The 23,144-nt window shown below is 44.0% G+C and overlaps 1 protein-coding gene across 10 annotated transcripts in view; it reads left to right on the plus strand.

The window, feature by feature from the left end:
• Window positions 1-23,144, plus strand: part of LOC109889595 (neuron navigator 2) — a 140,711-nt gene that overhangs the window by 82,979 nt on the left and 34,588 nt on the right. For 6 of the 10 annotated variants that reach the window (XM_031823102.1, XM_031823094.1, XM_031823097.1 and 3 more), the window contains 7 exons: window positions 7,140-7,269; window positions 16,722-17,028; window positions 17,404-18,073; window positions 18,999-19,439; window positions 19,760-19,831; window positions 20,510-20,670; window positions 22,056-22,232. In XM_031823102.1, the coding sequence (XP_031678962.1) occupies window positions 7,140-7,269; window positions 16,722-17,028; window positions 17,404-18,073; window positions 18,999-19,439; window positions 19,760-19,831; window positions 20,510-20,670; window positions 22,056-22,232 (1,958 nt within the window). The remainder of the gene's footprint in view (window positions 1-7,139; window positions 7,270-16,721; window positions 17,029-17,403; window positions 18,074-18,998; window positions 19,440-19,759; window positions 19,832-20,509; window positions 20,671-22,055; window positions 22,233-23,144) is intronic. The other 4 variants (XM_031823098.1, XM_031823101.1, XM_031823095.1 and 1 more) reach the window with 3 other exon arrangements.

The following is a 23,144-nucleotide window of genomic DNA, read 5'->3' on the forward strand; positions in this document are numbered from 1 at the left end:
TTTTTGCATTAAGCAACCTTTCGCCTTATGTAACCATACCAAATGTTGCATATCACACCAATTGGATTGTCCCGGATTTACATCTACTATGTTAGTCTAGTCTGTGAAACTAATGTAACAGTTTTAATTCAACCTTAAAATGAGTAACTCATCCATGGCCACATTTTAGATAGCATGCAAAGGTCGCAGGTCTGTGGAGATCTTCACAATACAAGTATCTGTGCAGAATCCCGAACGGCATTGATCACTTGCACCATGTGCTTTGAATGTAATCTCAACTGCGATCCAGGTCATTTAGTTGTGGTATTAGATGAAGCACAGCGAGAGCACATTAAGTTGTATAAATACAGAAATATCTGACATTGTATTCCAATTTGAATTTTGTTCTGCTTTGAAATGGTTGAAAGTGCAGTGATAACACATTTATATGACAGCTAAACCAAACATCAGACATTGTTTTTCTATTGGAATCTGGTGGTGAATAATGATAATACATTGGGAATTCAACAAGCTTCTGCCAGTGTTTTTGATTGGACGAATAAAGGTTGAAATTTCATTGATCAACGTCTCAACCGAAAATTACCCATATTTCCACGTTGAAATGACGCGGTGTGCCCAGTGGGTTTGTCTTTGCCTGGTTTGTTTTCTCCCTAATCTGTCTGCTTTAGTGTACTGACAGACTGGCTTTTTTATGTCAGCAATCAGACATTCTAATATCATTTGTTATCAAATTATAGTTATGGTGTTGTTTTTATTAAAAGCAAGTATAAAACGGTTATGTGGCACTTTTGTCTGTGTAATGACTTGAGCAGCTTGGAGTTAGGTGTTCATCGCTTGGCAACAGCTTTGAATATATTGCTGAGGAGGTGAGAAGTCTAGTAGAACTAATGTCTTCCCACCCTGACCAAACAGAGTGGACATGCAGGGCAGTGTGATGTGGGGGCCTCTGGATTGAGCTCGGCTCACTTCCCTCCACTGGCCTCTCAGACCAAAGTCACCCAATGTCTTGTCCCAGAGAGTGTCCACTGATCCCCTCACTCCTCTGGGGCCCTGTGTCTCTAATCCTGCATTCGCCACACAGAAACAGGGGGGTATACAGTGTGTGCCGCCACACCACCCCCAACTCGCTCTATAGAGACTCCAGTCTTTAATATCTAAACAAACACAACAATATCAACTCATTTGACTCCCAACTTCCCACCTTAGTCTTTCACATCCTTTTCCGGTCATGGAATATATTGGTCATCATTCTTTTCAAGTACACATTTTTGACAAGAGACAATCTCCCAGTCAGGGGGAAACGAGATGAGAGGAAGAGAGGAAGAGAGAGAGAGAGAGAGAGAGAGAGAGAGAGAGAGAGAGAGAGAGAGAGAGAGAGAGAGAGAGAGAGAGAGAGAGGAGAGAGAGAGAGAGAAGAGAGAGAGAGAGAGAGAGAGAGAGAGAGAGAGAGAGAGAGAGAGAGAGAGAGAGAGAGAGAGAGAGAGAGAGAGAGAGAGAGAGAGAGAGAGAGAGAGAGAGAGAGAGAGAGAGAGAGAGGAGAGAGAGAGAGAGAGAGAGAGAGAGAGAGAGAGAGAGAGAGAGAGAGAGAGAGAGAGAGAGAGTCTAATGGTGGCTTAGGGGCGATGTTGATTAGGGACCAGGTGTACCCTGCCAGCTCCAGTCTCTGCTCATTATTCAGACAGGGAGGGGAGGGCCTAACCTGTACTTAACCTATATCTCCCCCAGGCCCCGGAGGAGCTACAGTATCAGTCAGCCTACATGGGTTGAGAGCTCACTCTACCCCCAGTCAATCTCTGACTCACAGCCTAGAACACCCCCAGGAGACTCCCTCCTCCATTTAACAAATAATCAGGGTTGATAGCAAAGGGTGAACCGTAAGCTGTCTGAACCTCAGCCCACCAGCCATGATTAGTCCTGTGCTGGGTGGCTAGAAGTAGAATGGGTCCATCTGAAATATGTATTGTTTTGACCACTTCAGTTCTCACAAGTCCATAAAGTATACAGTAGAACTCTCCCAAGCTGAAACGGAGGAAGGGAGACATTCTGAATACTGAGTGACTGTGTCTTTGTGCTGGACCTTTGCCACCCCACTCCAGCCCCTGGCCTTGTCTTGCATGTCTCGGCCCTGGCTCAGTGAAAATATGAATTGTTTTGGTGTAGCTGTGTGGATGGAGTTCTAGTGTGTGTGTGTGTGTGCGAAGACCTGTGCAGTGAAACAAGGGCTGGATTGGGCACTGCAGGACACCGGGCAGGCATCTGGCCAGCAGAACACACCTGGTGCTTTACCACTGACACTTACCCCCACTCCAGTGGGCCGCCAGTGTTTTATGTTAATGCCAGCTCTAGTGTTATGGTGTTTCCATCAGGAGTGTGACACTAAAGACTTCTGGCGATCAGAATCAACAACCTCGGCATCATTCAAGACTGTTGCTTTGTGAGAAGGTGTTAAAGTTCACAGTTAGACATTGTTATGTAAATGCAAGCTGAAAAGTACCCAGGGTACTTGCCTTGGCTCCAAGTTAGAGTAGGTCCGCCGGAGCCATGGCCTAGGGAGACACCGGTGCCGGCCCATGTAGATGGAAACAGAAAAGTCTGAGCCTTTTGGGTAAAACATTGTGGTAAATCCTCAATGGAAATGTAGCAACTGTGCCTGGCTTAGGGTTGCAGAGGGAGGGTATATTACTGGAAACTTTCACATTTTACCAGTAAACTACCAGAATGTGGGATTTTATGTAATCTATCACAAGACATCTAGTGGCCATTTTGGGTACTTCAGATTATCGCAGGTGTCTGTGATTATTTTTGGCCCCCTGTCTGGCCTTATCACATGTAAAATATATGAAATAATTAAATAAGATGATTTTAAAATACAAAATAGAATGACAAAGCTGTAAAACATGATCCTAAATACAAACCAACTGAGTGAATAGCATTGATGTTTAATATGAGGGTTTCAGCATGAACCTATCTGTTATTTTCTACACACCTCATTTCACCATGTCAATGGAAGAGTTGCAGAGTTAATTGAAAATATTGGCATTGTTGATTAAGATGCTTTTTTCATTAATTGTGCTATTTTCTCTTGAATCATATGGTCTATCTGTTACAAACTTATGGACAATACTATATATCAATAACAAATAAGTAGGTTATTCAAGTTTAAATGATCAAATATGATAGATTGCCATAGATTTTGGTTAATTACCCAAATTACTGAAGATTCTGGTAACTTTGGTAAATTTACCGGTAGCTTTGCAACCCAAGCCTGGCTAGTGTTAGATTAGAGCCAAACCTCTGCCCACCTACCTGCCAGACTGGAACCTGTGGGTGATGTTTAGAACTACTGTTGAGTCAGTTCATCATTCATTATGGTCATCTATGGACTCTGATTTCCCCCTGCGACCATTTTATATTCCTCACAGTAAACGTGGTACTATACTGAAAGTGTTGGACTTAGTTGAGACAGTGGACAGTGTAGACCTGTGAATTGAGGGGTCTGTTGCTTCTGGCTGAGGTGTTGATGCTCTCACAGGGAACACTCAGCAGTGTCTGGCTGTGGCTGGCCGAGTTTGTTTTGGTTAGCTCAGCAACAATCACACTGGCATGGGAGACTGAGGACAGACAGACAGGCAGACTTGGAAGGAGTGAGTGTCCTGATCCGTGTGAACTTAGAATCATAAAGAGAACCCCCCCCCCCCCCCCCCCCCCCACCCAACTCCCTCCACACTTCAACACCTCTGTGAGTACTGTGAAAGGAGTGGTTCTGTCACACAGACTAGTGGATGATAAACTCCTCACACATCTACATGCACGCAGACACACACACATCTTTAAGTCCGTTCACACACAGATAGAGCCTTTGGCCCTGACAATAGCAACATTTTCAGTCAGGCCTCCACTCCTGTAATTAAAGGTATCCTCAGTGTGAACCCACAGGGAGGCCCTGGTGTGGAGCTGTCTGTCATCACACAGAAGGCAGCTTGCATGAGACCCAGGCATCCCAACTATTTCTTATCTCCTGGCCTCCACAAAAACCTTCTTTAGAATGGTGTCTTGGTTAGGGCCCATCAGGGTTGGTGACAGGCAGGACGTGGTGTGGTGGGAAACTCTCTTACTCAGCAGCCCCCCCCTCCCCAGGACCTGGGAGACACTCTGCTGAACGCTAATTAAAACTAGCTAGGAATTTGGAGGGAGACGTTCCTAACGTCACAGGCATGATGGGAATGCTGTCTCTGGCCAACAGACCTGGTAAAAGAGGGAGAATAATAGGATTTTCTTTTCTTCTTTCTACCCTGTCCAGTCTCATTAATGTATCTCTGTCTCTCTGCAGCGCGTGTTAAACTCAAGGCCCCGCGGATGGTTTGAGTATTTGAATCGACGTTAAAATGGCTGAAACCAAATTGAAACCGTGAAGAAAGGATAACGGGCCTTCGCCTAAAGTCTTTTCACTCTGCCCAGCTTGCTAATGTCGTCGAAGCAAACAGTGACGTGCGGTCAGGTCCGAGGCCGGGGCGACACTTTCTATTGTCTATCACTCACTCCACACGCACGCACACACCCATAAAGAGGATTTGTTGCTACGCTGTCTTTCAGTATGACTCGATCACAAAGATAACCATCAAACAACCACAACCAACCATCAAACAGCAGCAGGTAGGCGGAACAACCTTTAGGCACACATTCACAGGCCCTAATGCGCAACTGCCCTGCACGACCAGGCAACTTTCAGCACCACAGACAGCGACCCAAATGCCAGCGAGTAGGGCTACTTGTAGACAGCGCTACACACACTAAATGCCTAGTAGTCGGTGCTACTGATTGAGATATACTAACACAATAGGCAAGTAATGTGATTATAGTAGTTTGCGCTCCCTCCCTCTTTCCTTCTGGGTAAAGACATCAGCGACTGAACTGTAGAACTCCTCCCTGTTGGCCCTCTGTTTTAAAAGTCTCTCGGTCTCGATTCTCAATGGACATGATGGCAAGGGATGAGAGTCGCCCTTTATCGGTCCGGTTTCGACTGTATGTCTTTATCCGTTTCAGCTGCGAAAATGACCTCTCAACGGATGCTGTTGTGGCTGGTATAGTGAGCACCAGCTGCAGTAACTCAGTCTGTGTCTGGTCATACTGGAAGAAAAAAATGAGGAGCTGTCTGTGTGATTTGTCCTGTACCATTTGTTAACTGCACAATCCGACGAGATCTTCCTTAAGTCTAAACGAAATCGAAGTAATTGGCATAATTTGACAGGGTCTCGTTTGCTGGTGTCGAAATTTGTGACATTGTTTCGATTTATTTGCAGTCCTCTAAGCCAATGAAATGAAAGTCACCAAAGTGGTCAAACCTGGCTCTCATCTGAACATTAATATTGTCCAGCATGTAGTAGTAGATTCGCCCCCTCTCTACTTATCGGCTGTTTACTACGAGTTTCGCTTTCTGCCAGGCCCAGGTCATTGGATTTCTGCTTGAATCGCTCATAGAAACGATCAAAGTCTTGTCGCTGCCGTTCCAGCTCTTTCATTGTGCCGCCGTTACGGGTACGGCAGAAACCGATATTCATCTTTTTGGTTCTGCAGAACACAGAAGAGCTTTTCTTTGAAAACTCCATGGGCCGCGAGCAAAAATGAAACACGGTGGCGTCTCTAGACGGGTTGCTAACTGCTCATCTTTTTCAGCTGGGTCTTAAGGCGTGTACTAGTTCCACATGGTTTCCCCTGGGCCTGTTTGATGAGCTGGCACTCTCATCGTTGCCACGAAATGTCATCTCCTGTTTAGGTAGCATGTAGCATTAATTAGCTAGGTCTTTCAAAATCTCACGGTTCTTGTTTATCTTTGCATATTGTGCATTTCCGATGTTTAACCTCCGTTGTTCATTCAATGGCAGATCTAGCGGTGACCTACCGAATCTCTTCAGAGCTATCTGGCTCTGGATGTGAGGCACAGATTTCTCATGCTTGTTGAGTGCTGTGGGCTAGTTGTTCAAGTCGCAGTAACCGGCTCTTGTCCACACACTGTTGCTGGTGGAGAACAGCAGGCAGGGGAAGCAGTCGAGTTGATTACGAGCAGCGCAGCCACAGAGACAGTTTTTCCGTTGATAACGCTCAGTTTGAAATGATCCTGTTAATTTCTGTCCCTCCTTAAGCTCATTGATAAAATGTTTATTGATAAAAATGTGTATTTATTTATTTTTACATGACAGTTATTTTTTCCATTCATTTTCACAGGGTGGGCACCCCGACCGCATGTCGCTAGACAGCCAGGGAGGAGACCAGTCTTTTGTACATTTTGATGACAAGGACATATAACACATTTTAAGTTCCACCCTCAGAACCTCCCTGATTTTATTTGTATTTATTTAACCTTTATTTAACCAGGAAAAAACCCATTGAGATTCAGAGTCTCTTATTCAAGGGAGACCTGGCCAAGAAGGCAGCAACAATCAATACATGACATCATTAAAACATACAACAATACAATACAACAACATGATCCAGCCTAAAAAAAAAGCATTTACACTCCTCTGTCACAGTCTCTCATCAATATTTTAAATTCAATCAGTGGCACCAACATATCTAGATGAAGCATGGATTGTAGACTATTCCATGTATCTGTTGCACACAAAGAGAAGGCAGTCTTGCCTAATACTGTGAATGTCCTGGGGACTTTAAGTAGCAACCACCTAGCAGACCGGGTATGGCGACTGCTGGTGGTGAAGGAGGCCAGACTACAGAGGTAAAGAGGGAGTTTACCCAAAAGGGCTTTGTAGATGAACACATACAAATGTATCTTTATGCGCATATAATGTGAGCTACCAATTTGGTGCGATGGTGGGTGAGTGACTTGGCATTTCTAATAAAGCGCAAGGACGTATGATAAACAGAGTCCAGTCTCTGTAAGACGGAGGAGGTTGCATGCATATACAACAAGTCACCATAATCAACTACAGAGAGAGAAGTGGCCTGAACAAGCTTCTTTTTTGATAAGGGGGGGGGGGAACTGGTCTGACACCCCTGCTCTACAGTGTCTTTTGCTTTCTCCCTGTCGTTCGGTCTATCATGTCTTCCCCCTTTCTCGCTACGGACTCCTACCACATAACATTCGAACTCATACTCTTTCTCTCTTCTGTGTTCCTCGCTCCCAGTTGGGACGACAGCAGCTCGGTGAGCAGTGGGATCAGTGACACCGTCGACACAGATGACATCAACACCAGCTCCTCAGTCAGCTCCTATGTCAACACTCCGTCCGTCTCCTGCAAGGACCTAGAGGGCCAGGTAGGTTCTGCCCCAATCACTCTGTAGGAGGTGGCATATTATTAGAATTACTAGAAGGGTGAATGAACATGTTATTTCTAGGGAGGCAGCATCTTTGGCTTTGAAACATGTTGATTTTTTTATTAAGTAACAAAAAAAACTTTTTTTAATTAAACTTTTATTTCCCTTTAAGAGACTCAGAGTATATAGATCACATGATGTCTGCAGCCAGACATTACCATAGTTTATATTCTTATTCGTCTAATGTATGAGCGCTTAGGCTCTCCTATGTAATATACCAGGGACTTATAGGGAATCTAAGTTCATATACTTTGATTCTCTTGGCCCCAATCATTTGAATGGGTATCGTAAGCTGGAAGGAACTGCATACACTAGGCTTCACTTCAACTTTCTCACTGCAGTTATAAGCATAGTGAAAAATACACATCTGTGTCTGTTCTGCAGTATGTGCTGATGTGGTTGCTTCAAAATGTGTATTGAAATCGCAGCCAGGCACACCACCACCCAGGTTCACGGTTCATCTTATCCCGACAATCCCATCAGTAGGTATTTATTCTTAAGTGCACATTTTCTACTTTTTAGACCATCGATCTGAGGTGCAGACTTTGTTTGCCATACAGTAAACCTGTCTCAATCTTGGTTCTAGAGACTTATTTCCTTCAGGTCATGGTTCTCCAACTGGTGGCCCGCGGCCGAATTTGGCCTGCGGTTGGTTTTATTTGGGCCCGCAAGTTTTTTGAACAATAAAACCCCGGTGAAAACACAAGGAAACCAGCTCCAAGTTAGTTACATTTTTTTAATCTGGCCCTGAGAATAGCAACATTTTCAGTCAGACCTCCACTCCTGTAATTAAAGGTTTCCTCGGTGTGAACCCACAGGGAGGCCCTGGTGTGGAGCTGTCTGTCATTATACAGAAGGCAGTTTGCATGAGACCCAGACATCCCAACTATTTCTTATCTCCTGGCCTCCACAAAAACCTCCTTTAAAATGGTGTCTTGGTTAGGGCCCATCCGGGTTGGTGACAGGCAAGACGTGGTGTGGTGGGAAACTCTCTTACCCAGCAGCCCCCCAGGTCCTGGGCGACACGCCGCTGAACACTAATTAAAACTACACTGAACAAAAATATAAACGCAACATGTAAAGTGTTGGTCCCATTTTTCATGAGCTGAAATAAGTTCAGATTTAAGTATAACTGTATGACTGAAGCCTTTAGTGAGAGGTCTAATGCTTTCATATTTAATCATTTCTGCCCTCCGAAATCATATTCATTATATAAAATAGGTCTGTTTAATTTTGTCTGGCTTGCCGTATCAAATAAAATATAATTTTTTGCTCGCATAATTTTGAAACTGTTCGCTAGGTGTAGGCAAGGCCATAAGCAAAAAGGTAAACTGGGATATGACTAAAGAGTTAATCAGGGGGATTTTTCCACAAATAGACAGGTATTTTCCTTTCCACTGTAGCAAGATCTTATCTATTTTTGCTAATGTTCTGTTATAAGTTATTGTAGTGAGATCGTGTCTTTCTTTCAGGATATGTATACCGAGTATGTTCACTTCACCGTCAGACCATGTCATAAACTACACGATAATGTAAAAGATGTACTTTTTTGTGATCCAATACGTAACATAGTACATCTATCATAATTTGGTTGTAATCCAGAGAGGTTAGAAAAAGTATCAAGATCTTCTGAGGCTGTGGAGGGATCCAAATTGTGGACTTAAAAGAACATGAATCATCAGCGTACAATGACACCTTTGTTTTTAAGCCCTGGATTTCTAAGCCCTTGCATATTATTGTTGGATGTGATTTTAATAGCTAACATTTCGAAAGCCATAATAAATAGATATGCTGATAGTGGACAACCTTGTTTTACTCCTCTTGACAGTTGAATACTTTCTGAGAAGTAGTCATTATTTACTATTTTACACATAGGGTTACTATACATAACTTCAACCCATTGTATAAGAGATGATTCTCCACAATTGAAATATTCCAGGCATTTATATATAAATTCCAATCATACTTTATCAAAAGCCTTTTCAAAGTCAGCTATGAAAACCAGGCCTGGTTTCCCAGATTTCTCATAGTGTTCTATTGTTTCCAGTACTTGCCTTATATTATCTCCACATTTTTGTCCATGTAAAAAACCTGTCTGATTAGGTTGAATAATATGCGACAATAGCTTTTTAATTCTGTGCTCTATGCATTTTACTAGAATTTTTCCATCACAACGTTGAAGTGTATTGGGCCTCCAAAATTTAAAATGGACTGGATCTTTATATTTACCACTTGGGTCCTGTGCGCTATTGAGTTTTGGCCGCATGAGGAAACATTTTTGACTATTCAGCTCTAGATAAGAAATGACTGAGGTGTTTTTGGTGTAACATATTATACACCTACTACTACTGTACAGAACTTGCTATTATATTCTGTTCTGTTATGTAAAATCATGATCTGATTTTGTGAGGCAATGATTCAGCTTGGATCTAACTTTACTAAACGAGCACCATTGTGAGAAGTGGTAGTCTTTTTTATTTGTAATAGCAATACTAATAATACTAATATGTGATGAGTAGGTGTAGGCAGCGGAACTTGATAAGGGTTCATTTAAGCAATTTGAGCGCCCTTTAAAATGTGGTGCTGGATGACGCACTTGAAACCGCCCTACTGTCCGAGTTCTAAGCTTACAGAGAAAAACAAGTTGGTCACCTCCCTAACCGGGTTGGTCACATATTGTTTTGGGTCCCACTGCTTAAGAGGAGGACTGTGGAGTTTTATGAACATCAAGGCGGACACGCAGTGAATTTCGATGCTAGATCCCCGTTGGTGGGATGATACGGTTCATGCGGTGGATCAGTTTGCCTGCATGCGCAATAGAGGTAGTACTTTTCTGTAAGCTTGACACTCGGACAGTAGGGCGAGCTCAAATGCGTCGTACGTGAACCCCAAGTCCGTAACAAACTGTTTTGAGGACAGACGTGTTATCACCCCCTGGTCGTGTTTTCAGTCTGTGGCTGTTCTTGGATTTGGCCCACTCGAAGAGGTCAACCCTCCCACTGACAGGCCTCTTTACACACATCTGCAGTTCTTCATCATTTGCGCCACCGCCAGAGAGAGAGTGAGAGAAGGTCAACGAATTGGCAAGGGGCACTAAAAAAGTCTGCAGCACACGGACTCACTGTACTAGAATCTGAAGTCAAATATCTACTGTTTGCTGATGGTCTGGTGCTTCTGTTACCAACCAGGGAGGGCCTACTGCAGTACCTAGATCTTCTGCACAGATTCTACCAGACCTGGGCCCTGACAGTAAATCTCAGTAAGACCAAATAATGGTGTTCCAAAAAAGGTCCAGTTGATCAGGACCACAAATACAAATTCCATCTAGACTCCCTAGAGCACACAAAAAACGATGCATACCTCGGCCTAAACATCAGAGCCACAGGTTACTTCCACAAAGCTGTGAACGATTTGAGAGACAAGGCAAGAAGGGCATACTATGCCATCGAAAAGAACATAAAATTCGACATATCAATTAGGATCTGGCTAAAAATACTTGAATCAATTATAGAACCCATTGCCCTTTATGGTTGTGAGATCTGCGGTCTGCTCACCAACCAAGAATTCACTAAATGGGACAAACACCAAATTGAGACTCTGCAAAAATATTCTCAGTGTACAACCTAAAACACCAAATACTGCATGCAGAGCATGATCCAGAAAAGATCCGTTAAATTCTACAACCACCTAAAAGGAAGTGATTCCCAAACCTTCCATAACAAAGCCATCACCTACAGAGAGATGAACCTGGAGAAGAGTCCCCTAAGCAAGCTGGTCCTGGGGCTCTGTTCACAAACACAAACAGACCCCATAGAGCCCCAAGACAGCAACACAATTAGAATAAACCAAATCATGAGAAAACAAAAAGAGAATTACTTGACACATTGGAAAGAATTAACAAAAAAACAGAGCAAAATAGAATTCTATTTGGCCCTAAACAGAGAGTACACAGTGGCAGAATACCTGACCACTGTGACTGACCCAAATTTAAGGAAAGCTTTGAATGTGTACAGACTCAGTGAGCATAGCCTTACCATTGAGAAAGGCCGCAGTAGGCAGACCTGGCTCTCAAGAGAAGACAGGCTATGTGTGCACATACTGCCCACAAAATGAGGTGGAAACTGAGCTGCACTTCCTAACCTGCCAAATGTATGACCATATTAGAGACACATATTTCCCTCAGATTACACAGATCCACAAAGAATTCGAACCCAACCCCGATTTTGATTAACTCCCATACAGTATCTACTGGGTGAAATACCACAGTGGCCCATCACAGCAGCAAGATTTTGACCTGCTGCCACAAGAAAAGGGTAACCAGTGAAGAACAAATTACTTTACATAAATACAACCCATATTTATGTTTATTTATTTTCCCTTTTGTACTTTAACCATTTGCACATCATTACAACACTGTATATATACATAATATGACATTTGCAATGTCTTTATTCTTTTGGAACTTCTGTGAGTGTAATGTTTACTGTTCATTTTTATTGTTTATTTCACTTTTGTATATTATCTACTTCACTTGTTTTGGCAATGTTACCATATGTTTCCCATGCCAATAAAGGCCGTTGAATTGAATTGAGTTGAGAGGTCGGGAAGAAAGCACCATTTACCTACCTATAGGCTGCTACAGCCTACATATTTATTTGGTTTGTCATTCTATCGTTTTCATGGATTTTCGTAGCAATTAAATCATTTATTCCAAATGTATCAGAATTGATTTTCCAGAAATATTATTTTACTACGCCTCCGGCAGCACTACATCCCTGTTCAACTCGCTAGTGGCTGATACTATCTCACTGGAGAAAGCATCCGGGTGAGCGAAACAGCGCCCCTCTGTCTCACTGTAGGTGAACCATGTATCTGATGCTGTCTGGACAAAAAGAGTACGACATGCCATACTCTTGTTCAGACAGCATCAGATACATGGGCTACACGTACTGAGAAAGAAGGGCTCTTTTTCTCGCACGGATGCTTTATTTGAGATTGATGTGTCGTTCTGCCTGTCGGTCAGATCAATTATTCATATTTCAATGTTTTATTTAGGACAGTCAAGGAGGTACGGTAGGGCGTGCCAGACCCCCTAGGGCCCACCCACAACACCTGCCCTGATTAGAAGTACATGGTGCAAGTGATCAATGCTATTTGAGATCCTGCAGAGATTATTCCAGCTATTGTGAATATCTACACAGACCTGCGATGACCTATGCACGCTATCTTGAACATGCAGACTTTATATAATGATATAAGAAGAATTGTAGAGTTACAGTCACCTCAAAATAGGGCCATGGATCTGTTACTCATTTTAAGGTTGAATAAATACTGTTACATTAGATTGTAAGAGAGCCTTAACTTTAGGCTATTTACTTTGAAAGTAATATTGAATTGTGTTTAGTTGACAACACAAAAACATCCACATTTAAAGGAGCTGTAACGACTGCTTGGGTAGTTCCATTTGAGCCACTGGCTTAATCCTATTCTCCAACTTTTATGTATTAAAGAATAGGACTAAATCAAATCAAATTTTAAATGCACTTTAATCAAAGTATGATTCGATTCAGTCCTGTTCTTTAACTTGGATTTTTGGTTGAGATGCAGATGTGAATCTAACATATCAATGATTCATTTGTAGACGAAATGTTATTAAGGCCAGACTAAGTCAGTGGCACAGATTGAACTATCCAAGCAGAAGATACATCTCCTTTAAATGTTGATATTTGGTTGCGTTGACAACCAAACACAATTCAAAGTCACTAAATATCATGACATTTGAAATCAACCAGAGCTTGAAACCCAAGGACTATTGTATTGTCTATTTTTAGTTGAATTCTGGGTTGAATTGAAACAATTGCTGTTGATGACTTTGTAAATGTTATATAGGCCTAAATAGCACCATTGTTGATGACTTTGTAAATGTTATATATGCCTAAATAGCACCATTGACTATATAGGAGTGATAAAGATTGGTCACATTTGATTTGCTCTGTTAAATCTACTGTTTGGAATGACTTCGATAGCAACAGTGAATCTATTTAGTTTTTAAGTGGAGCGCAATCAATAATCATTCTCACGATAGCACATTGGCAATACTCAGTGACAAGTACTGTATCATAGCATGGCTGGGATTGGTTAAAACCCTGGATGGGAGACCAAAGGGTAGTGGCTATAGGTCAACTCTCCAGTAGGAGGTACTGCCCAGCCTATAGTTCTTTTCTGATATTGGATATAACATTAAAGAATTGATGTTGTTTTAAAGGAATATTTTACACAAGATGTGTCTATGTTGACATTTGTTACCATGATGTCATAATCCTGTGGTTGAAATTTCTCCCTCAAAACCACAGTTGCAGACTTTTTTTTCAAATCCAATGTATTTTACACCTAGATTCCACATCACAATAAGTTGACAAATGAAATTGATTCAACCAGTTTGTGCCCAGTGGGTTATGTCTGTCAACATTGCCTATGTTGAAGTCTGTGTGGTAGAAGTCTGTAGCTGTTCCAAGCAGTTCATGTTTTTCCAAAGTTAACCACATAATACTCCTATAGACATCGCGAGACATCACGAGAACAGCACTGAATGAGTTTTCTCAGGAATAAATCAGTTGGCGTGGTTGTGATATTGTACACTGTAAAAAATTATCCAGTTGTTTTTACGGTAACTTATTGGCAGCCAGTTACCTGTAAGTGACTGTAAAAAAAACAATAAGGTACAGTATGTTACCATAAATTCCAAAGAAACTTTGGTTTAGCAGTACATTACTGTAAACGTTAGACACTAATATACTGTTAAACCAAAGGTTCTCTGGAATATACGGTAACATACTGTACTTTTTTTTTTACAGTAAAGTACAGGTAACTGGCTGCCAGTAAGTTAACATACAAACATTTTTTTTTTTTTTACAGTGTAGAAGACTGCAGCAAGGTTATTTCCAGTCATAGAAAAAGCACTGGTAGACGAGAGCAGAGACTGCTGCTTTGGCACCTGTTTAGTTTTCATGTTTTCTACCATTAAGATTTTCTCTTCATCCTCCTGTGCCAACGAGTGACTTAAACATCAACAGATGATTGAAGTCCGGCCCCAAAACCAGCTCTTCAAGCCAACAATCAATCACAAAATCCCTCCCATTTTCTCTGCAACTATTGCCTTGTATAGAATTGCTTTGTGTTGCATTTTTCTGCTGCTCTGTAAAATATAGTTTGGATATATTATTGCAGGTATAGGCCTAGAGATTAGTGTTTCAGATTCATGCTGATAAAGAACAAGGCCATTAAAATTATTTTCCTGGCAATCCATTTTTATTAGTATTTTCAGTAGCTATTTAAACAATACCCTGTTATAACTGGGGCTTAAGTAAGCTTGGTGAGCGCCGGGAAAACACACTATACTGCTCCAACACATTGTTTATTTGTAGGCCCAATGTAATGGTCCTGTTCACCTGCCTCACTCTCCAGTCTCCACTTTTTTAATTTTTTTTCAAGGCGGTAATGTTGATTCGTGAAGCATGAACGAGCCATCTTTGCTGATTTCCTGTGGTAATCACTTCAGGTCTTGTCAGGATTTGTAGGCCTCCATTGTAGTCCACTACTTAATTCTTATTTCTCAAATGACTGCCTCGCCTGGTTCACCAACTACTTCTCAGATAGAGTTCAGTGTGTCAAATCGGATGGCCTGTTGTCCGGACCTCTGGCAGTCTCTATGGGGGTGCCACAGGGTTCAATTCTCGGGCCGACTCTTTTCTCTGTATATATCAATGATGTTGCTCTTGCTGCTGGTGATTCTCTGTTCCACCTCTACGCAGACGACACCATTCTGTATACATCTGGCCTTCCTTTGAACACTGTGTTAACAAACCTCAAAACAAGCTTCAATGCCATACAACACTCCTTATGTGGCCTCCAACTGCTTTAAAATGTTAGTAAAACTAAATGCATGCTCTTCAACCGATTGCTGCCCGCACCCCTCCACCCGACTAGCATCACTACACTGGACGGTTCTGACTTAGAATATCTGGACAACTTACAAATACCTAGCTGTATGGTTAGACTGTAAACTCTCCTTCCAGACTCACATTAAGCATCTCCAATCCAAAATTACATCTAGAATCGGCTTCCTATTTCGCAACAAAGCCTCCTTCACTCATGCTGCCAAACATACCCTCGTAAAACTGACTATCCTACCGTTCATTGACTTTGGCGATGTCATTTACAAAATAGCCTCCAACACTCTACTCAGCAAATTGGATGTAGTTTTGTCACCAAAGCCCCATATACTACCCACCACTGTGACCTGTATGCTCTCGTTGGCTGGCCCTCGCTACATATTCGTCGCCAAGCCCACTGGTTCCAGGTCATCTATAAGTCTTTCCTAGGTAAAGCCCCACCTTATCTCAGCTCACTGGTCACCATAGCAACACCCACCCATACCACGCACTCCAGCAGGTATATCTCACTGGTCATCCCCAAAGCCAACACCCCCTTTGGCCGCCTTTCCTTCCAGTTCTCTGCTGCCAATGACTGGAACGAATTTCAAAAATCACTGAAGATGGAGACTCATATCTCCCTCTCTAACTTTAAGCATCAGGTGTCAGAGCAGCTTACCAATCACTGTACCTATACACAGCCCATCTGTAAATAGCACACCCAACTACCTCATCCCCATATTGTTTTTAAAATGTTTTTGCTTTTTGCACCCCCAGTATCTCTACTTGCACATCATCATCTGCACATCTAGCACTCCAGTGTTAATGCTAAATTGTTATTATTTAGCCTCTATGGACTATATATTGCCTTACCTCCCTAATCTTACTACATTTGCACACACTGTACATAGATTTTTCTATTGTGTTATTGACTATACGTTTGTTTATTCCATGTGTAACTCTGTGTGGTTGTTTGTGTCGCACTGCTTTCCTTTATCTTGGCCAGGTCACAGTTGTAAATGAGAACTTGTTCTCAACTGGCCTACCTGGTTAAATAAAAGGTGGAAAAAACATAAAAAATAACTTGTGACAAGTGGATTTTTTGTAACCCTCAAACACAGGAGATAGATGACTGAAAAAAGACAGATCCTCAGGTGGACCGGGGCTTACGCTACTAAGAAAAGCACCCTGGTCTTGACTGTGTTTCTTTAACGAGTGCTGTTTGCTGATAAGAATGTTAAATCATTCACAGTAATAGGGGCATGTGGAGTTGTTTGACCTTAATGATAGCATAAGGGTGAGCTTATGAGGGGAGATGCTATAGTAGATCGTTGCTTTTCTTTCTGCTTGCTCTCCTTGTGAGATGATTCACCTGTTATTGTACTGATATGGTATGTATAGTATCTACACCACTTGAATAAACAGAAGTAACAGATGTTTTATGTTTGGTTTCCCCCTCAGCTCCAGACGGACGCGGAGAAGCACTCAGCCGTCGAGCAGAACTCTGTGTGGTCCGGCAGCGACGAGGTCAAGAGGTCAGACGGGGGCTCGGACAGCGGGTTCAAAATGGAATCGGGCTCCAAGTGGTGCCGCCGCCCCTCAGACATGTCGGACGAGTCGGGCAGGAGCTCCTCGGACCGCAAAACGCCTTCCATGGCCCACACGGGCTCCTGGAGGCGAGGCCTGAGTGCCCAGGTGGGCGTGACCTCGCCCAGGACCAAGGTGCCTGTCACGCCAGTCTGCGGCACGCTGAAGACCCATGGGACAGGCACGTTACATACAGAGTAGAGCTATGTTGTCTCTGTCTGCAGTCCCAACAGCCACACTGTCTGTGTTCTGTGCTCTGTCAGTCTGAACTGCATGGGTTCCTGGAGCATGTGAAAAGACAGCCAACAGTCAACCACGGAGAGGTTTTATCTGGTGAGATCAGGGCTCAGGTTGCCAGGTGATGAAACCACTCTCCGGAGAACTGTTCTGAAGACGTGATCTCTTACCTTTTTATTATTGAAGTGGTAGATAGAGAGGCCTTTGAGTTTAAACGTGTTGGAACTCAGCAGGATGTCTGATGCTACTGTATAACTGCACTGCTGAGTGAATGTGCTTGGTCCATGGTTGACAGACTGCGTCATGTCTCCACCCACAGGTAAAACGGACGACACCAAGGTGTCTGAGAAGGGCCAGCATCATCTTTCGCCCCGGGCCAACAGCAGTATGCAGCGCTCCCCATCAGACACGGGCCGCAGCAGTGGAGACGAAGCCAAGAAGACCCCCTCCACCTCCAGCTCCAGCCGCACCCCCACCACCAACACGTTTGGCTTCAAGAAGCACGCAGGAGGAGGTATGACCATGGTGACAGCCAGCGGAGTCACCATCACCGGTGGCTCTGCCACCCTGGGGAAGATCCCCAAATCAGTGCAGCTCCACGGGGGTCGGGGTCTTGGTCGCCAGGCCAGTGTGGATGATGGCTACCTGCCTGTGAGCTCCCACTCCAGCCTGCAGTACCGCAGCCTCCCCCGGCCCAGCAGAGCCTCTGGCGGGGTTCGCAGCACCAACCGCTCCTCCAGCACCAGCATCGAGTCCAACCTCAGCTCCAGGTCCAACACGCACCACGGCCCCAAAAGCCGCAGCCAAGTCCCCAAGCCTAGCGCCGGTGGCATCCCTCTGCCTGGCTCTGGATCTAACCAGACAGACAAGGAGAAGGGGGTGTCCTCTGAAGCCAATCCCATGGCCCAGGGCTCAGCAACTCTACCCCCTCAGGGAGCCAGGCAGCCAGGGGGAAAGTACCCAGACATCTCCTCCCCTACTCTGCGCAGGTGAGCCCATCACCTCCATACTACAGTCTACTTAAAGTCCACCTACCCCCATATATCAGGGTCTGTCTTACACTGACTGTCGATGAGTCTGATAGTTCCTTCCCTCCAGCCCTGACAGCACTACCACACCATCCTGCTTGTGTTTCAAGGGGCGATGTATTCAGGCACAGTGCAAACAGATTTGAGTTGGGATAATCATCATATCGGCATTAAAGAACATTTAGAGAGCCCTTATCAGGGTTTCGTTATGTTTTTTTGCCAGTGACTTTTTTTCCCATAAACCAAAAGGCTTGTTTTATCACTAGGCAGCTAGAGGGCCTCTCTTCCCTTGTGGCCTGTGAAATAATGGCCTATCACTGCTCATTAAAAGCAGGGTGACAGGGCCCAGACTGAGAGGCCAGTGTTTTCTCTAGCTCGAACCCAGGACTGGGCTGCCTGGTGTTGCTTTAACTGATGCTGCTGGTGCTTGGACTTATCTGACTAATCGCCTGATGAGGTAATGAGAAAAGAGAGCAGCTGTTTTCCCTCAGTGGTCTGAGAGTCTCCCTTCTCATTTAAACCTTGTTGATTTAATGTTGTCAAAACAAATGCGGTGTCTGTGGCACACGCTTTACATCCTGCTTTAAATCATATAAATGACCTGTTGATTAAAAGCCACGCTAGAAGATGTATGATAGCTGTTCACACGGATGCCCAAAACGGACCGGTGAATCACAGAGAGAGAGACATTTTTCTTGTGATTATATGGTTATACCATGAAGTAGGTATTGTGTTCCCGTGGCAACGTTATGATATGTATTTGTTTCGCTTCTCTTTGCGTTAACCAGCATTTTCATTACAAATTCCTTCAACAATTCTCTACTTAAAACCCATGTACCGCATATAATTATCTTGTCACTCCTCTCCCCTCTCCCGTGCCATCCAGACTGTTCGGAGGCAAGCAGGCTAAGCAGCAGGCCCCAGTCACCACCGCAGAGAACATGAAGAACTCCACCGTCATCTCCAACCCCCACGCCAACTCTGGCCAGCAGGGCGGCGCTCTGGACTCCCCCTCGGCCAGTAGCGGGGGCAGTAGCCCTCTGTATGGGGGTGGAGGTCGTCTGGGTGTTGAGGCCCATTCCCTCTCCCCCCTGGCTTCCAGCCCCGGCTCGGCCCTGTCCACCCCTTCCCACAGCCTGGCCTGGAGTAGCACCATGAGCAGGGATACCCTGAGCCCCGGCTACCCCTCCCTCAGCAGCCTTGCCACCAGCAGCGAGTCCATCGACGTGTCCCTGGGCAGCGGTGGCCACGGAAACCACGGCCATGGTCACGACGCACTGCCAGCCGGCGTCAGGAACAACGGCATCAAAACGGGAATCTCAGAAAGGTAGGAGCGGGGGGGGGGTTCCAGGAACGGCCAGGTGTGGCTATGTGTTTATATATCTACTACAAACTCCCCTCCCCTTTTCTCCCTTTGTATCTCAACCTTTAAACTGTTGTGTGCATGAGGGTTAACAGAAGTGTTTGACTGGCCATATTGATGATAAAGGAGATGATAGGAGACTGACTCCTTGCAGGTGTTGGTGGGATGAAAGCATGGATTCTATCATGACTGATGATCTCTCTGTTTTCCCCCTTCTCTTGGTGCTGCTCCTCTCTCTGTTTTGTCTACCCCTACCCCCTAACCCCCTTCTCCCTACCCCCTAGTCTTAGCCCCCTCTCCTCTCCCTCAGCTAGTCCCAAATTCAGCAGAAACACTTTACCCCGGAAACAGGACAGGTAAATGTGTCTATATGGAGCTGGGCTTGCTTGATAGTGAAACAGCTGCCTGTGTGTGGTGTACTGTGTTGTGAAGTGAAGTGAGCGTTGGATGTTTTCACTGCTTGCATCTCTTTCACCGCATGCACAGCGCCATCTTCTGGCTGAACTAGGAAAGGCAGGCCTGTAGTCTGAGGCCTAATCTTGAGATGTACATCAAAGCATATAGGACACAGCAGCTGTGATGCTTCTATAGATAAGAGATCAGTTAGCTGAAGCTGTCTCCTGCCTCTATATGTTCAGAATGACAACACACCTACCTGGACCAACACAGGAGTTGGCCCTGTGATTATATGCATATTACACCAGTTTTCTTTTACTTTAACAAGGGCAGAACTCCCAAAATACTTCTCTGTAAATCACCATTTCCATGAGATTTTTACAAAGGAAAAAAAATAGACACATTGAGAAAAAACAGGCACTTAATCATTGTTTTCATGAAGGTACATTGACGTGCAACTTCCACCTGTGATTTGTGATTGTACTAGATGCACATTATCAGACAGCCTTGACGTTATCCACGTGCCTCCCTGTCCATCAACAACCTAGGTCATTATATCTGTGCAGCTAGTGATTTGCAACATTCACACATAGATGTGGATGTGAGGTGGCTTTTCAGCATCTCCCATCTCTCTCAAGGTACGGCCACCTGCCCCAGCTGCGTAGTCATGACGACCCCCGGGACTGGCTGCGTTCCCACTCTGCAGGAGGTCTTCAGGAGTCTGCCGGCAGCTCCCCCTTCTCCCCCGCTTCCAGCCTCACCTCGCCCTCCGGAGCCCGCTTCAACTTCTCCCAGCTTGGTAGGTGTAGCCTCAACTCTCTCTACTCATCGCTATGATAATCATTGCAGGAGCAGTGATAGTCATCTCTGCACCCAGAACTAAATATTGTGTGCATGCTGGCTTAATGTTTCGTCTCTTTCAAGAGACTACAGTGATATTAGTGGTGAAGTAAGGAAAAGTAGTAGTGATTATATCTATTTTATACAACGGGTTGGTCTAATCCTGAATGCTGATTGGTTAAACCGCATTCCAGCCAGTGTCAATTATACAAGTTGCCACCAGCTAAATCTATGTTAAAATGCCTATTTACTTTGATCCATCTGACTGTGCAATCCACTGTCTCTTCAGCCCAGCCAAGCAATTTATAAACATGATCTCCTCTATAAAAATCATTCAGACATTATCTCACATTTCTTTTTGACTAACATTTTGTTTTCAAAAGCTGAGATTTGAATAAACCTTGTCTGTCTCTCCAATGTTTGCAACATTGTTTCAATATTCAAATTCGATCTCCAGCTGTCCCATAGTAATGAACGTGTCAGGAGACGCAATGAGACAGACAGATAGGCTGCGTTTCTCAGTCAGTCTAAGTCATGAGTCAGCTGGCTTCATTTTTATGGATATATACAAAGAAATGTCAATGAAAAAAGGTCCAACGAAATGAAGTGCAGCTAGTTTGCAGTCTTTCCACCTTCAGTTTGAAGTGATTGTGTTAACTGTGTTGTTGGCTAGTTCCTCTGAACAACAACAGTGTCCTGATGAGTGAGCACATGTTCTATGCCAAGCAAAAATCACACCTCATTAGCTCATTGTTATCGATGTATCCAAGTAAATGTCACTAGAAAACAGCGTAAACAAATGCGGCTACTTTGCTGTTACTCTGGCTGTACTTTTTGAAGTAACTGTAAGTTAGCATTAGTTGGCTAGCTAGCAAGCAAGGGATAAGAACATTGCCACCCAGTATGTCAATGGAACATTTAGAATGAACGAATAGATACAGAACAAAAAGACTGAATGACTGGGTCGCCGAGTCTCTAGCAACCGAACCGATAGAACGAATGACCAGCCGGCTTGGGTAGCAACCCTAGATTTGTGTCGGCGTGAAATAGTATGAATAAATTCATAAAAATAAAGTTTTTAATGAAAATATGCCAATCATTATTTGAATATGTTGGTAACCCGTTGTACAAAAGTGATAATACCCTCGAAGCCGGTGTTTGGAGGACATATTGGCACGGTTTGCACGGCTCTGGCATTATCACTTAAATGTTGTATTTCACTCTTACTTTCCACTTGGAGTGAAGAGTAACAGACAGCAAGCAAAGATGTCTGATCAATGCCCTCTGCCCATGTCTGTTTTTAAGATAACCTTTGACCTGTGTTATGTAACGGATGTGTCCCAGCAGGCAGCCCTACCACAGCTGCACAGATCAACCTGGCCAACCTCCGAAGCGGCCTGGCCAATCAGGAAGGGCCGTATGACCCGTACAGTGAACGCCTGAGGAACTCGTCCATGTCTCTGGAGGAGAAGAGTCGCACCATGAGCAGCTCTGGGTCCTTCAGGGATGGACTAGAGGAGGGTAAGACAGACTGACACACTCTTCTACCTACAGTATCTGCTCTCACACCTGGCCTCAGAGAAATACCGGTCAAGTCATTTTTTGTTAATTCAAGTTTTTTTTTAGGGTTGTTTTGACACTCCACATGCATGACGGAACTATCATTTTACTTCCGAATGGATTATAAGATCATTTTTTGAAAGCTTTCATTCTTTACAGGACGCTAGTGAAAGATTCATATTTTTCTTACAAAATGAATATTTATTGAATCGACATGCTTGTTCAACCAACCACTTAAATCACCAGTGAAATCATTCATTACATTTAGTGTGCCAGTGTCTTTTGTAACCTGTTTTGACTTTCCACACATCTACAGTTGAATTGGGAAATAGAATGAAGCACTTTGTTCGATTTGCGAAATGTACATAGACTGAGGTTTGATGATTGACTGCACTTCTTTGGCTCTGAATGGCTTGTTGCTCTTGTGGTTTGTGCTTGTCCTGAGGCTCTCACTTTAGCTGATCCCTCTATGATGCCAGGTTCTGGGCTGGTGTTGTGGCATGCAGGCCAGGGTGAGGAGGAGGTGGAGAAAGGCTGATAAGTATCTCCTCTCCTCCCCCCATCACAGACAGGCATCTGACTCAACACCAGCCTCTTGACAGGAGATCACAGATTATAGAGTAAACATGGGAAAATCCCTGCTCCAGTAACAGTATACATATCAGTGTTGTAGGTCTCGAGTCCAGTCTCGAGACCACATTCTGAGCGTCTCGGTCTTGTCTCAGAGTCTGATGCATTTGTACTCTGTCTTGACTCGTTCTAGGAGAGTGAGGACTCGTAATTTCTTCCCGAGACCACTAAAGAAAAATCCTGATTGGATATTCTTTTCACTTAATTGTTAACCCATTCCAGCAGAAACTGAAAAGATTGAAT

This window comes from Oncorhynchus kisutch, linkage group LG4, assembly GCF_002021735.2.
Source record: "Oncorhynchus kisutch isolate 150728-3 linkage group LG4, Okis_V2, whole genome shotgun sequence".
Classification (NCBI taxonomy): Eukaryota; Metazoa; Chordata; class Actinopteri; order Salmoniformes; family Salmonidae; genus Oncorhynchus; species Oncorhynchus kisutch.